Source organism: Melozone crissalis, unplaced genomic scaffold (genome assembly GCF_028551555.1).
Source record: "Melozone crissalis strain CALT ecotype California unplaced genomic scaffold, PUWL_Pcris_2 ptg000006l_1, whole genome shotgun sequence".
Taxonomy (NCBI): Eukaryota; Metazoa; Chordata; class Aves; order Passeriformes; family Passerellidae; genus Melozone; species Melozone crissalis.
In genome coordinates, this window is record NW_026535784.1 from 11,245,347 (window position 1) to 11,259,501 (window position 14,155).

Genomic DNA, 14,155 nt, shown 5'->3' on the forward strand with positions numbered 1-14,155 from the left:
AAATTAAAAGATCATTTAATTAAATGCTATCTTTAATATGTAAAAAGGTCAGATCATAACTGTAATTCAAACACTGTAACTGTACGCAAACTGTAAATGATTTTTAAATGGCTTCACACAACTTCAGGATTTCTTAGCTCTATGCTCTTACTACATTTTCATGAATATTTTCAAACAAGTGTGTATTTTCAATAGGTTTCCAAGTCAGCACAGTTTGCTATGTTCACCTTGTCCAAATTCCTGTGAATTTCAAGCAAGAGAACCCCACAGACTAAATTTTTTTGCTTTGACTTTTGGGTGCCGTGTACTTAATAGCTTATTTTCCAAAGCTGCCACTTTCCTAAGAAGTCTCATTGAAATTTCTGGCATTTGATGTTGCTCACAGGCTCTGGAAAGTCAGTCAGATGTTGGCTACTTTAATTAATGGCCATTTCTTGATTCAATGAAACTGAGAAAAACCATAGGGAGAAAGTACCAATGTGAGTTCAGAATGAACATGCAACTGGCACCCACCCAATCTGTGTGCAACCTTGCAGCTTCTGCATTAGCCTGAGTCAGAAAAGGCTGGCAGAACCACAAGCCACAAACGACTTTTTAGACCTTTCACTTTAGCTCTTAACTTAATCTTTAAACTGAATTGCATTAAAAATTAATTTTTACTTCATGCTCTATGTAGCAAAAGTTAATTCAGTGTTTGTTTAGTTCTATGAGATCTTCCAATGAAAAACATAGCACAACTATTGGTATAATGTTTCACCACTGATCATTCTGCTGGGGCTAGGAACTGTAAATAATTAACATGCTGCTTGTAAGCTGGGTTTGATTTTTTCTTGGAACAGAAACCTGACAGCATTCCACAGAGTCAATGGTAATTCTGCATAGGAAATGATATTCAAACATGGCCCAAAATTTGAAAATAATTTACTGTAATTTGACACCTCTGTCACATCAGGACTCTGTTTGAGATCCCTCCACTTTCAGGGAACAGGAGATGCCACAGATAATACTTAGGAAAGAAAAGCTGCTTCAAAACTCCATCATTTTGTCTGAACCCACTTGCATTTGTCTAATTTCCATGCACTCTGTGAAATTTAAGGATCTCTTGAGGCTTCTGGGGAAAGCAAGGATCTGGTGAGGCTATGGATTTGCGAAGCTGGAAAGAAGCTGCTTAGGGAGCTGCTTTTCTTTTGGTGAAGAAAAAGCACCGGCTATGGAATGACTGTGCTTCCCAAGAGGTGAGACCCATGGTGGGACAGTCAGTTTGCATGAGGGAAGGCAGTTTGGTCTGTGCTTTCATATTTGAAGAAAACGGGCTCTGGAAGGACAGTCCATGTCATTGGGGGGCTGTCAGTCCAAGCAGAACACAGCAGGTGCTTTAATGCCATCTGAAAGCACCACAGCAGATGGTGCAGGGGAGGTGCCAGAGCCCTGGCTCAAGTCAAGCCCAGTGTTGGCCCTGCAGAATGACCTTCAAACCACAGACACATCAGCAGGCCTGAAAAGCCATTCCTGAAGCCAGCCTCTAAAGCCATCCCAGCAGTGGGAAGAGGCATTACAGGCCCAAGAACTGATATGCTCCCACTGCTTTGCATGGTGCTGAGGGAAGCAAGCCTCATGAAAATCAGTGTAAAGGAATTATCATCAATCTCTCCCATGCAACAGGCTTAGATGGGAGAGCTTCCCTTTTCACCAGTGTCCCATTCAGCATCAAAGTCCCCCAGCCAAGGGCAGAGGCACAAAGTACTGACAGGCCCTGAAGCACTGTGGGATGACATCTGGCATGGACACTCAGATGAGCAATACTCATATTTTTTTCATAACCCACAAAATTACCTTGTTCCAGGCAAGCAAGCACTTTCTTCCAGTGGTACAGAAGAGAAAGGGTTTGTAAAACTTTAAAGAACAGCATAGTATCTAAGTGTTCAAACAAATCATGTGAAAGCTGATGGGACCAATGTAGCATGACACTGTCATGACCATGTAATTAATTCTTCACTTGTCATTCCCAAATACTGCCCACTTAGTCACATATGTGCCTTGGCTTTAACATATCCATGAACAGGCTTAAATAATTACTTTTAATAAATAAATCTGAGATGGAGAGCATTCATGACAGCTGACAATATGAATGAAATAAAATATATCACACCTTCTCCAGCTAATCCTAATTTTCTTGCACAAACTGGTTTCATTCCAATACACCTCATGTTTGGTCACAGCCAAAAGTCAAATATTATGCACGTGAAACACCATGTTTTAAATAATTCCTAAGCTTTATTTTTTAAAAATTTATGGTATTTTCCACACATCTTTACCACACGTTTTAGTTACAAAGCCTGTTGATTTACTAAGTTCAAATGCAGCTGAGCTAATTTTACCTACCTACAGAACAGTTCACAAGAACTTTTTGAGGTCCAACTATCAAGTTCAAATTGGAAAAAATAATAAGCACAGCAAAAAGGCTTTATGTATAATAACAGATTGTAGAAATTTTCATGGTCAGTTGAGACCAATGTAGCTTACAGTCTTGGCTTAAGACATTAGCAACTGCTACAAATCAATTCATAGCAAATTTTACAGAAAATATTCATGAGGTTATTTTTCTAACGCAGTCAGCTGCCTCATGGTTTACACCTCTAAGAGTTTCCAAAAAATAGATTTATGGCAAGTCCATTTGTAATTCTTAGCTATACAAATGTCCAATCCTTTTAAATATTACTAGATCTTTACCCAGGGACTATGAGTTGTCTAGCTTATGTATAGTTTTAGTTCCTACCATGTTTAATCATGGCTTTCATTTTAACAGAATGGGCACTTGATCTTCAGTTACAAGAAAGCCAGGTCTGGACACATTATCTATTACAATAATAAAAGCTGAGAAGATCCCAGCAGAAGAGAATACTGGAACAAGAGGCCCCTGTGCCCAATCTCCCAAAAGATTGCTTATTCTAAAGGCAGAGAGAAACTCATGGGACAGGTCCATGGAAGGAATGAGAGGTCTAGTCTTCAGGACCTATTCAGGCAAGCCCTATCCACATGCACAGCTACAGCAAAATGTTCTGTGGTGAAACAAACTGTTTGCTTCTGCCTGAACACAAATAATCCAAATACTCTTGCCAACCAAGCCACAGCTTCTTTAAAAACAACCCCTTGCAACAGCAGCCTGTCAAATTAATGAGAGGCTGGGGGAGAGAAACAAGTTTGGGGAAGGGATTACTCTAGCAATGAAACTGATGGATGAAGTAGAGAGATTTTTAATAAAAAAACTATCTAAAAGAATAATAGTGCTGCAATCAATGTAATTTTGAAGGTTTATTTGGCCTGTTAAAACCTATGTTTCAGAAATACTTCAAAAGCCAAGAACAGAAAGTCATATCGGAAGAATGACTAGTTAAAAAATGAAAGGAAGCATAAACTATGCCACTCTTTCCACCGTTTTATTTGTCAGGCTTGAGTATCAGCATCATACAGAAACCTTTCCTCAACAAGTGGAGGATACTTTTAATCTTTTGAAAAAAAAAAAGTTTTCTCCTGGTGGTTAGGCACAGCAGCAGGTGAGCATAATCCTCATCAGTTTCCGATGCCTGGACAATTCTTCAAATGAAAGAACACGGCAAGGAGCATAATGGGATTTTTAGATTTTCTGTACTAAATATTGCTGGTTTAAGACAAAAAAAAAAAAAAAGACCCCTTATGTTTAGTCCTGTTTTCTTCTCAAACTCTGAGAAGGCAGAACCTGTGTGTGATTACCAGCCTATAGCTGAGTGATGAGACACAAGTACACATGTACATTCTTAGCTCCTAGGATTTACTTTAGATTGTGCAGAAGTATCAGCAGGAGAGTCAATCTAATATCAAATCATAGAATTTACCTTGGTCTTTTCTTCTTCTGTTATGGTAAGTGATGCTGTCAATGATACAAGATGTGTTTTATTCTGAGAGAGATACAAAAAAATTACCTGTATTAAAAAAAAAATAAAGCAGAATCCACTGGCAAACAGCCTAGAGTCTCTAGAAAAGCTTCTCCTTAGAAGTTAGCTATACTTCTCATTAAGCTTAAAGCTGAAATAAATCTGATAGGGAAACACAGTGTACTTAGGGGTAACACTAAAAGACATGGAAGCAGCTGCTCTGTAGGATTCACTCCCCCATATCCCAATGCACAAAAAAAAAGTTACATTTATCTTTGCCTATAACATCTGGGTTGGCTGAGAATGTACAGAACAGGAGCCACAGACTCCAAAAATCTCTACTTTTACCATGCCATGCCCTGTTTTTTAAAGTTTTCCTCTCTACCGCTCTAGCACCACTCCCATCCACGTGGAACACCTTTTCCTCCAAAACCAAGGAGAAAGGCAATTGAAATGAAAATATATCTGCAGGTTATAATTACATGTAATTATGAAAACCACAGAAAAACCATCAAGTCATATTTAAGAACTGAAAATTTTTACTTTGGCAGAAACCACTTGTCCTGTCTCCTACTCAAAGCCAGGCTAATTCCAGCATTAGAACCAGTTGTTTCAGAGCCTGATGCAACAGTTCTCAAAAGTCAGCAAGGATGGAGATTTGTCAGCTTCTCTGAAAAATCTTTCAGACACAGAAACTCTTTAAAAGGTGTCTTATGAGCAATGAGATTTTTCCATGGCTGCAACTTTTTTTTAGTTATTATAAAAATGCAGCAAAACTTTCAATCTCTCTGAGACTTCAGCAATATACATGTAAGTCTGTGGGACATTTATTTCCAGGGCAAATGAATAATCTGCAGAGAAATATGAAAAGTATAAAGAAAGGCTACAAGACAACACACAAAAATACTTTACTTAAGGAGATCTAGGACTTCTTAAGCTATGAAGAATAATTAATGCATTTATAAATTCATGGTAAACAATCAGAGAGCCCAAGAGTTTCATTTCATTAGATGATGGCATCATTGTTTAGGGAGGCTAGAACCACCTTGGAGACTAGTTTTTTTACAAAACTTGTGAGGAGCAGAATAAAATTGTGAATAAAATACCTGTGATGAACTGAAAGTTAGCTTCGCAGGCAGTGTCAGGACCCTGCCGTGCCACATTTCTTCTGAATCAAGAAGCGCAGAGTAGTTGATTGCAAAGTGTTCTCCACCTATTAAAACAGGGATATGGAGAGATTTGCTTTCTTCCATGAAGATTTCTCCAAGATCCCTGGGGAAGGCTTGGAACAGCACTGGAGCTTCTCCTTTCTGTCACAGCAGATGCCACACATCCAGAGTAGACAGTTCACGGCCACCTGAGCTCAGCAACATCCTTCATATCTGCTGCCTCTTAAGAATTCAAGCAAATTCAGCCCAGGATCTGGAAACTGCATTAAATGATGCCCTGACCTACCCAAAAACATTAATTTTTGATACCAAAAGTCACATGAGATTATTTTAAAATATTTTTATTACAAAATGGACCGCCTAAATTTTAACTACTAACTTGTTGATTCTCTCCTTATTGAAACCAAAGAGAAATATGACAGAATTCAGCTGAATTTTCATTTACAATGCACTGAAGCATGGAAAAATTATTATGGCCAAAATTGAGCATGACAAGGTACATAGGCAAGGTATGGGCTGACTTCAGCATTAATATAGTCATGACGAAACTTCAAACTATGCAGAAATCTAGTCTGCTGGGGTTTTTTCCACTTCAGTATTTTTCACACTGATTTGTCTGGAAAATCTAGTTTCAACTCCAGATTCAGTAATTATAAATAAATTATGTAGCAGCTCCAACTTGGCTTATCAGATATGAAAGCCATTTTTCTATTCTTTTTCAGGGATAATATATAGTTTCCAGGAAATCTCTGTGGAAAGCCATCAATTTCTTCCCATTTCCAAAAAGACCAGTCCTACAACCTCTGCTCAAACTGCTGTTAATAGGAATGGAGTTTGGCTATCCAATTGCAACCAGACAGCAGCCTCAGGTCTATTTATTTTCCTTTTCTACGTGGAAATCTTTCACCATAAAACTATCATAACCAGAGATACTTCCATCATAAAGAGAAATCAGTGAACACTTCTGAAGCAACTGGAGAAATGCTGTGACTCCCTAAAGAAAGCTGCTAATTTTCAACATGCTTGTGATTAGGAAAATGGAGAGGAAGAAATCAAGAAAGATAAAATTTAATGCATGTGCACTGATTGAACTGCTACCAATTAGAAAAGGAACAATCTGACTTCACAACTGGAAGAGGTTTTATTTCTCTATTACTTGCTTTGACTTCATAAATTTGTTCAGTTTGGAGAGAACCCATACTGAGAAGAGCTGCCTTATTTCTGGTGAATCATCTTCCCTGTATGTATGGCCTTTTACAATTCCAATGCACCTCAATACCTGAGCAAGCTGAGCTGCTACACTTGTCTAAAAATGCCTCAAAAATATGATTAAAATGCCTTTTGCAGAAATTTTTAAAAATACCCAAAATTAACACATACAATTGTGAAAGACTGTCTTTCATTTTTGATGGCAATGTTTACAAAGTAAAGGAGGCTCAGTTCTGTGCCTGGAAGACTGAAAGCAGTTCAAAGGTGGGAGTCAAAATAGCTAACAGTAAGCTGACAGAATTGGAAACTGCAGCCTAAAACCTTTCCCAGACTTTTTCACCTGTATTAACTCATAATCAAACAATTTACACCACTGTAATTAATTAATTAAATAAATAAATACATAAAGAAATACTGTAATTTTAACAGATGCACTCTGACATATTTTATGAGGGGTATTTTACTGCAGATTTTGTTACCTTGCAAGAAGCTTTTCCTGTAAATCTGTATGCCATTTGTGGTCTTATTCCCTCTGTTTTTTTGAACATGTAGACCAGTGATGTTGTCCATGATGATAAGATCTGTGATGTTTGTTGAGAGCAATGTGTTGGTGTTATTAATCACAAGTGTAATGTATGCAGTTTGAGGGTCATGTTCAACATCCACCTGAAATCAGAAATATTAGTATTAATGGTGCAAGATAGCTGTATGGGCATCTTAACAGTAAAATTCATAGCCTTGATTACAAATAAAACTTCATCATTTGTGCAGACTTATTTTTTGAAGGTATTCTGAGTGATCTGCAAATGAAACTACACTCAGTTTGATCTCACATTCCCAGTGAGATTTTAATCTTTGGTACATCAAGCTGTTGCTTGGAGACAAGTGGCAGAAAGCCAGAAGGTGGAAACTCAGCTCATACAGGACCAGAAACATAATTCAAATTCTGAATATCCCCATGATACTGCATACAACACAAAACTGGATCATAACTTTATAACCAGAGTTTGGAATATTCTTAAATTTTTACCTTTGTACCACAAGGATGTTTCTTTTGCAAGTTTCCTCACTGCAAAGTAATTCTCTCCATGCAATTTTGATTTCTATTTTCCTTTCTTTCACAGCAACCCCATTCTCTGAAGGACACTGGCTGTCTTGACTTGCCCTTCTCACGTGAGGACAGACGGAGCCCACAGTGAACTTGGGAGTCCATGGCTCTGCTTCCAATTAGCAGTGATGGTCATACACTAATCACCAATCTCTAGCAACATGCACTCATGTGATTTATTTATTCCATTAAGCCCTTAAGTCTCATTGAGCAATTATACCCTCTAAATGAAATTATTCAGAGTTGCTTACTGACCTCTCACCTCCCAAACTGCCTTCCTCTGTAACTCATATTAAATTAGAATTGTCTAAATCTTTATAGGATCTATAATACTATGGTGATACATAGTATATTCATGATGATTTATGAGGTTTAAATAATGACACTAAATTAATAGTCCTTTAACTGACAGAATTATGATTCAGACCGAACTTTTCTCTTTTTAGATCTTCCTTTTAAGGAAACGTTCTACACTGTATCTGGACACCCGCAAATATAAAATAATAAAGCAGTCCTCATGAAAAATTAGTTCTAAAAATATGAATTGTGAAAGACTTCATGGTTTCCACAGTTCATGGTATCCATAGGGTTCAATACATGCAGCTATGGTCTCATTGTGCACTGATCTCTGCATTTCTTACTAATTCAGCATAGAACCAGATGACAGTTTTAGAAATTAAGGGATGAAATTCCCAACTATTTATTGTACTAGAAGCTGCAAGCAATGTATAAAAATGTATGTATTAATGTATGTGTAAAAATAGGCTTATTATTATATATTATTAGTTATCTTCCTGAGGAAACCATTGCCGATATCATATGCCTGTATATCATGAGAGTTAAAATCAACAAGTATTAAAAATATGTTTTGGTCAGATTTTCTCTCTCCTGGTTTCTGAACTGGTATGATGCAGCCAAGATGCCTTTCAACATTTCATGTGCAATCACAAAGTCTACATACCTGCTTTAAAAAGCAAAATCAAAATGAAACAAGAAAAAAGTCTCAAAACCCCATTTCTCATTAATATTAAATCCATGTTTTTCATTCCTTACTTTTCACTGGTAATCAGACTTCAGCTCAATTGCAAAGGGGTTGAAAGAATTTGGATATTTTCCCCTGAAATGAGCAGATGAGAATCAAGCAACAGGTATGGTTTGGCAGTTCACTTCAGGTACCTGGGAGAGTGGCATGAAAGACGACAGCAAGAGCATGGACACGACAAGAGAAAAGAGAGGAGGAAGGAACTGCCGCAGAAATTGAAAGGAATGGAGGATCCTTGTTAGAAGTTAGAACACCTAGAAACAGGAAAGGAAGGAGAAAAAAGATAAAGCCTTCCAATGCACGAAGGCTTAGGAGATTAAGAAACAAGACAGGCAAAAGTGTTAGAAGACAAGCAATTAAATTTAAAGGTTTATTTCAGCCCTGTTAAGGATTATTGTCACTGTGTAGTACTGTTACAGAAAAGTTCACATCATACCATGGAATGAAGCTCTTGAAGAAACACATTTCTGGAAAGAAGGAAGACAGTGGGTGCTGGAAGCACTGGTAAAACTTAAACACTTCAGTTTCAATAAGCCTATTTCTACATCAAGATGTTGGAAAGATCCTGATTCCAAGAAGCAAACATGAGACACCTCCATGCTCTGAGGAGCGATTCATTGCAGGAGGAGGAAAATGTGCAAAATGCACTTTTCTCTATTTTAAACAGCTGAAGAGCACCATATGGCCAGTCTGTCTCTTAGCATGAAAGCATTTGTTCACTTGAAATAGGACTGAAGCAGAAGACAATGTAAGCCAAGGAAAATTAAATGTGAACTGCATTTGCAGGTGGAAGACAATCACATATAATTGTATAGTTTTCAGTAATTTACAACTAATAGCACTACAAAAGTATTTTCTGATAAAGACAGCATCTATAACACATTACCTTTAATCTCCTACAGCAGTTATTTTGCAGCTTTTAATGAGCCTGTGTGAGGCTGTTGTAAACAGCAGGAAAAAAAAAAAAAGATGGGACTGTTTCAAAGCCTGTTCCTGAGAGGCTTTGCTATAAAAACTGGAGATGCACAGACAGAAAAGCAGAAGATTCTTTGTTACTACTTCTATGTCTGAAATGCTTACTTCTCAGCCTCATTAATCATGATATGCTGCCATTTCAATAACAACATCAGAGGGAATTAGCACCATGAGATGTGATGCATATTCATTCTTCTCTACACAGCTGATCTGGTGAAGGTTATAATGTCACCTCTTCTGTACTGGTTACTGAATCCTCTACCCTCAGGCACCATTTCAGGGGCTGAATTCAGGTTGGTCCTAAAGTTGGATGTGTTCTCTCTCTCTCCAGGAGACAGCTAAGATGAACTGACTGTAATTATAAAAATTCATACCTGCTTCATCAAGTGCAAAGAAAGGGAAAATAAAAAAGGGGGGAAAAAAAGGAAAAATAACAGTCTAATAAAAATGAAATGGGAAGTTAAAAAAATTTCCTTATCTTTGCTCCTTACAAGCATTTACACAAGTCAAATGAAACCTTTTTCCATGAAATACTGTGCTGCAGGTGAGTCCCACTGAATACTCAGACATGACACAATAGCTTTGCTATGATTGTGTGTTAGGATGCCCAAACACACAATGGGCAACAGAGGGGTCAGTGCTTCATCCTTCAAAAGTCCACACTTGACCCAGGTAGGGCACACCATGGCTGGGCCAGGGGAATATCTCAGAAGGTTTATCTCATCTTGTAAAATTTGTCTATCTCTACCCAGTCTCTTGGCTGATTACTCTGGAGTTATTGGGGTTTGCTCATTTGCAGTTTTAGATATTAACAGTCAGGTTTTTACTTCATTTTACCACAATCCAAAATGCCCTGAAGCCTTATTTCTGAAGAGAGATTTCACTAACTTCTGTTTTGAATCAACATTGCAAAACAATGCCTCTCAGAGAGTGAGACCATTGTAACATCAAAATGCACATACTGCCAAAAACTCAGCATGGGCACAATCAAGTTCCCACTTTTGAAAGGTCATTTGGACACAAACTTCCTACCAACAAGAGAAATGTAAGAAAACTTACCATGCCACATTTCTGAAGGGTTATTCCAAATTCAGAAGACACTGACATATTGGACACATCTTCAGGCTAAGGAGGAAGGGGAAAAATCTACATAGTGTATGAAAACACAATTCACAAACTTCAGCAACAAGTTAAATTATGTAAATAAATAAATAATAAAAAACATATAGAGGTACCAATTGGCTTCCAATTTAGGAGTTTTGTTATCCCAGCAGTTTAATCTTTTTCCAAGTCCAAATGTGTAAAAAGTACTTATTCCCACAAGTATTAGATTAGAATCTTATTGATATATTCATCTTTTGACTATCATGATTCACAAAAAAAAACACACTATGCACAAAGTTCATCAGACTATACAGCTTCTTTTCATTACTAAGTGTCCATCAGAATTTACACAGCAATCACACAGCTGTACCTGTCACAGGAATTCTTTGGAAATCCCAAAACTATTTGGTGCTGCTGAAGTCAGGTCAAATGAACACAATCATCTGAGACAGAACTAGAAATGTACTAACTGGATAGTAAATTCCCAACATTCAGTTTTACAGAGTTGCTACAACCCTGACAAGCACTGAAACTGGCAAAGCATCTGTTACTGACCGGGAGGCGGCTGAGGTCAGACTCCCGTTTGAACAGCACCTTCTTGGTCCACGAGGGGATCAGGGCGAACAGCGAATGGCTCCAGGGGCTGTCCGGGGCTGCCGAGCTCAGCACCTGGGCAGGGGCTCTGCTGGCCTGAATGGCCTCAGGTAAGGGCACTGCTGAAAACCAAGGCAACATCCAGCATCAGAGCTCAGGCTGGGTCCTGCATGGCAGCCGCTTGGTGCAGAGGCCAGCCAGGGAGAGGGCTCAGGCACCAGCGCTCCGTGTGCCTCTCCCAAGGCACTCAATATCACGACAAGCAACAGAGACTGAGGCCAGCCAGGAAACAGAGATGGGATTTGTCCTGCAAAACCCAGCAGGAGTCAGAACAAAACTGTTTCCTCCCATATACCCAACAGAAAACTTCCTTCCATTTAAATGTAAAGTATTTAATGCATGAATTAAAAGGTTTAAGCCATAAATCAACTGTTAATGTTTTCAACACAAACTTTCAGCAAAGCATAAAGAATTCAAATAATCCACAGTGTGAGGGGCATCAGTGCTAAAGATGTTCTGCTTTAAAAATGCAGTCTTCCAATTAAGCATTGATCTTGCCAATACACATTCAGAACTGAAATACTTCTCAGCTGAAGATGGGTCTCAGTTACATTTCAATTGGAGTGCCATCAAATCAAACGCTCATAAATTTAGTAATAAGCAATATAAATGCTAGCTTATACTCTTAAATTTTTATGAAAGATTAGTCAGTGATATTACACAAACAGGCATAGTTTTGAAATAATATCACTTTGATCTAAGAGAGTAAAGCACTTATGACATTAATAAAAGAAGCTTATACTAAAATTAAATAATTTAATACGTTAAATTGCCAAAAGGTAAAGCTGCTGAATTAAGAGAAATATGTTATGAAAATTTAAAATGATAGCTGGTTGCCTATGTTCAAATAAGTTATTTTTTTCATTTTTTGTGTAATATTATTCTCATTTATTACTTATTTTTAAATTAATTTTCAGCAATATACATTAAAATGAACAAAAACTCCCATTAAAAAGGCAAGTATTTTTTTGAAATTACTTTTCTATGAAAAAGCCCATTAAATATTAATAAAATATGAAAAGCTGAAGACACTAAAATATCACCAATATGAGTAGCAGCAGTTTTTCTGAAAAGCCACTGCTCTATAAGAAGAACAATATAGGGAAATACAATTAGTTGCAAATAGAAAAGCATGGACAGAGCATTCAGAACTGGACCCTTAAAAGGAGCCTTAAAGCATCAATGCACACGAATCACTAAAAATAATTCTGTTAACAGAATGAATGAGATGCAATCCTGTTGCTTACAAAACCCAGGTGGACAAGCACTTGGGAAGTTTCCCTGTCTTCCCAATGTTTGTTTGGAAGGGAGTATATTTGACAAAATTGTGAATATATTGGCCAGGGAAAGTTGGTGTCTGTATTTTATGACCAGTTTTAATTCACTTCTCTAAGTTTTACTTAAGTATTTAAACCACTGTTAAACAATGTGACAGATTTGGAGTAATTTGGGGACTTTAAAAACAACATGGCAAACTTGGTGAGAACAGGAACATGTAGAATTATAACAAATGTCTACATATCTTTGGGGTTGGAATTTTTTCAAGACAGTCATGCATGGCTTATTTCAATTTCAAGACTAAGCAATGCTGCAAATCACTCAGAATGAAACCGGTGCTGAATTTTCAGTGCAGTACAAATCTGCTAGATATGAATTTGAGCTCACCTAGCCATGACACTCCCCAGCAGATCCAAATATGTTGTATCTCGCCTCCAGTGGTTTTAAACCTGTTTCTGACTACTGAATCAAGCCTCTTTGCAGTTTTATAAAAATATATTCACACACCGAAAAAGATTAATTTTATATATGCTGTGTCTCTCATACATTAATGTAACTGTCACCCCATTCCTATGAAGGAGGGCACCAATTCTCCTTTTTGTTTTCTTGACTACAGGAACTTTCCTTTACCATAAACAGAAACCTTGAATGAGCTTCTTTGTAGGGCTTTGTAAGTCAAAGTGACAAAAATGTATTAATTCTGTTGAGCAGCTGCTACCTTTAAGGTGCTTCTTGTTTAGCAGTTCATTTACTTCTGAATTTGGGACAAGGGTCGTCAGCCAATAAGAAGTGTGCTATTGCTTCATAAGGTATCTTTTGACCTTGTGTCCTGTGTAGTATAACATCTCCATGAGCACACCCATCTGCACTCTACATGTGACAGCAAAGCCTGACACTCTCCCTCTAAAGAGTATCAAATCCACAGTAACCAATTTAATTAACTGATCATGTTCCCTGACTGGGAATGAATCTCTGGATTACTAATTACACAGATGAGTCTGTTTTCAAGTCGTGCTTTGTCACCACTTACAATCCCAAGATAATGTTCCCCACTCCCAGCAGAAGTCTCCAGCATGTTATTTAGCTGCTCCATCATCAGTAGCTGAAGTAGTTGAACTTTTTATGTTAAGCAGCTCAACATTGATGATGATGACAGGGATGTTTCTGCAAATCCACTTGTATATTCCCAGTGGAAGATTTTGCTTAAACAGATTCACCCAGTATGATGCATGTCCATATAGCAACTTATGCCACTGCTTTTCTCCAGAATTTTTCTCATCCTGCCTATTAATTTTTAACATTATAGTCTGTTCTACAATACTCTAGATCCACTGTCAGTAAAGTTGCACTTTTCTGCGGCATTCTTGTTTCAAGTATTGACTGTCAATTAAATAAAATAACTTTTTTCTGATCCACAGATATTTAACTGTCACTGGAACAGCTAATCTACAAGAACTTAACTGCTTTGCCACATAACTTGCTGCATATTCAACATCAGCCAACATAACTGTATTTATCAATTCCCCTTCTGTCTCTTTTCAGGTAAGTTCCTATTGTAGATGTAGGATTGTAGATGTCTGCTGGATGCTTGAAAAGCTAGACTCTAAATATGTGAGAAAGGATGGTACAGGCATAATACATTCTGTCTTCTTCACATACATTCTAGATTTCTGTTCTGAAACGTTTGTTGTTTTTTTTTTTAACA

General features: G+C 37.5%; 1 protein-coding gene across 1 annotated transcript in view; it reads right to left on the reverse strand.

The window, feature by feature from the left end:
- EVC2 (EvC ciliary complex subunit 2) overlaps positions 1 to 14,155 on the reverse strand; it is a 61,465-nt gene that overhangs the window by 41,008 nt on the left and 6,302 nt on the right. Inside the window, exons 3-7 of the mRNA XM_054295620.1 lie at positions 11,074 to 11,234; positions 10,474 to 10,539; positions 6,769 to 6,955; positions 5,018 to 5,124; positions 3,873 to 3,935 (exon numbers count right to left, since the gene is read on the reverse strand). Of these exons, the coding sequence (XP_054151595.1) occupies positions 3,873 to 3,935; positions 5,018 to 5,124; positions 6,769 to 6,955; positions 10,474 to 10,539; positions 11,074 to 11,234 (584 nt within the window). The remainder of the gene's footprint in view (positions 1 to 3,872; positions 3,936 to 5,017; positions 5,125 to 6,768; positions 6,956 to 10,473; positions 10,540 to 11,073; positions 11,235 to 14,155) is intronic.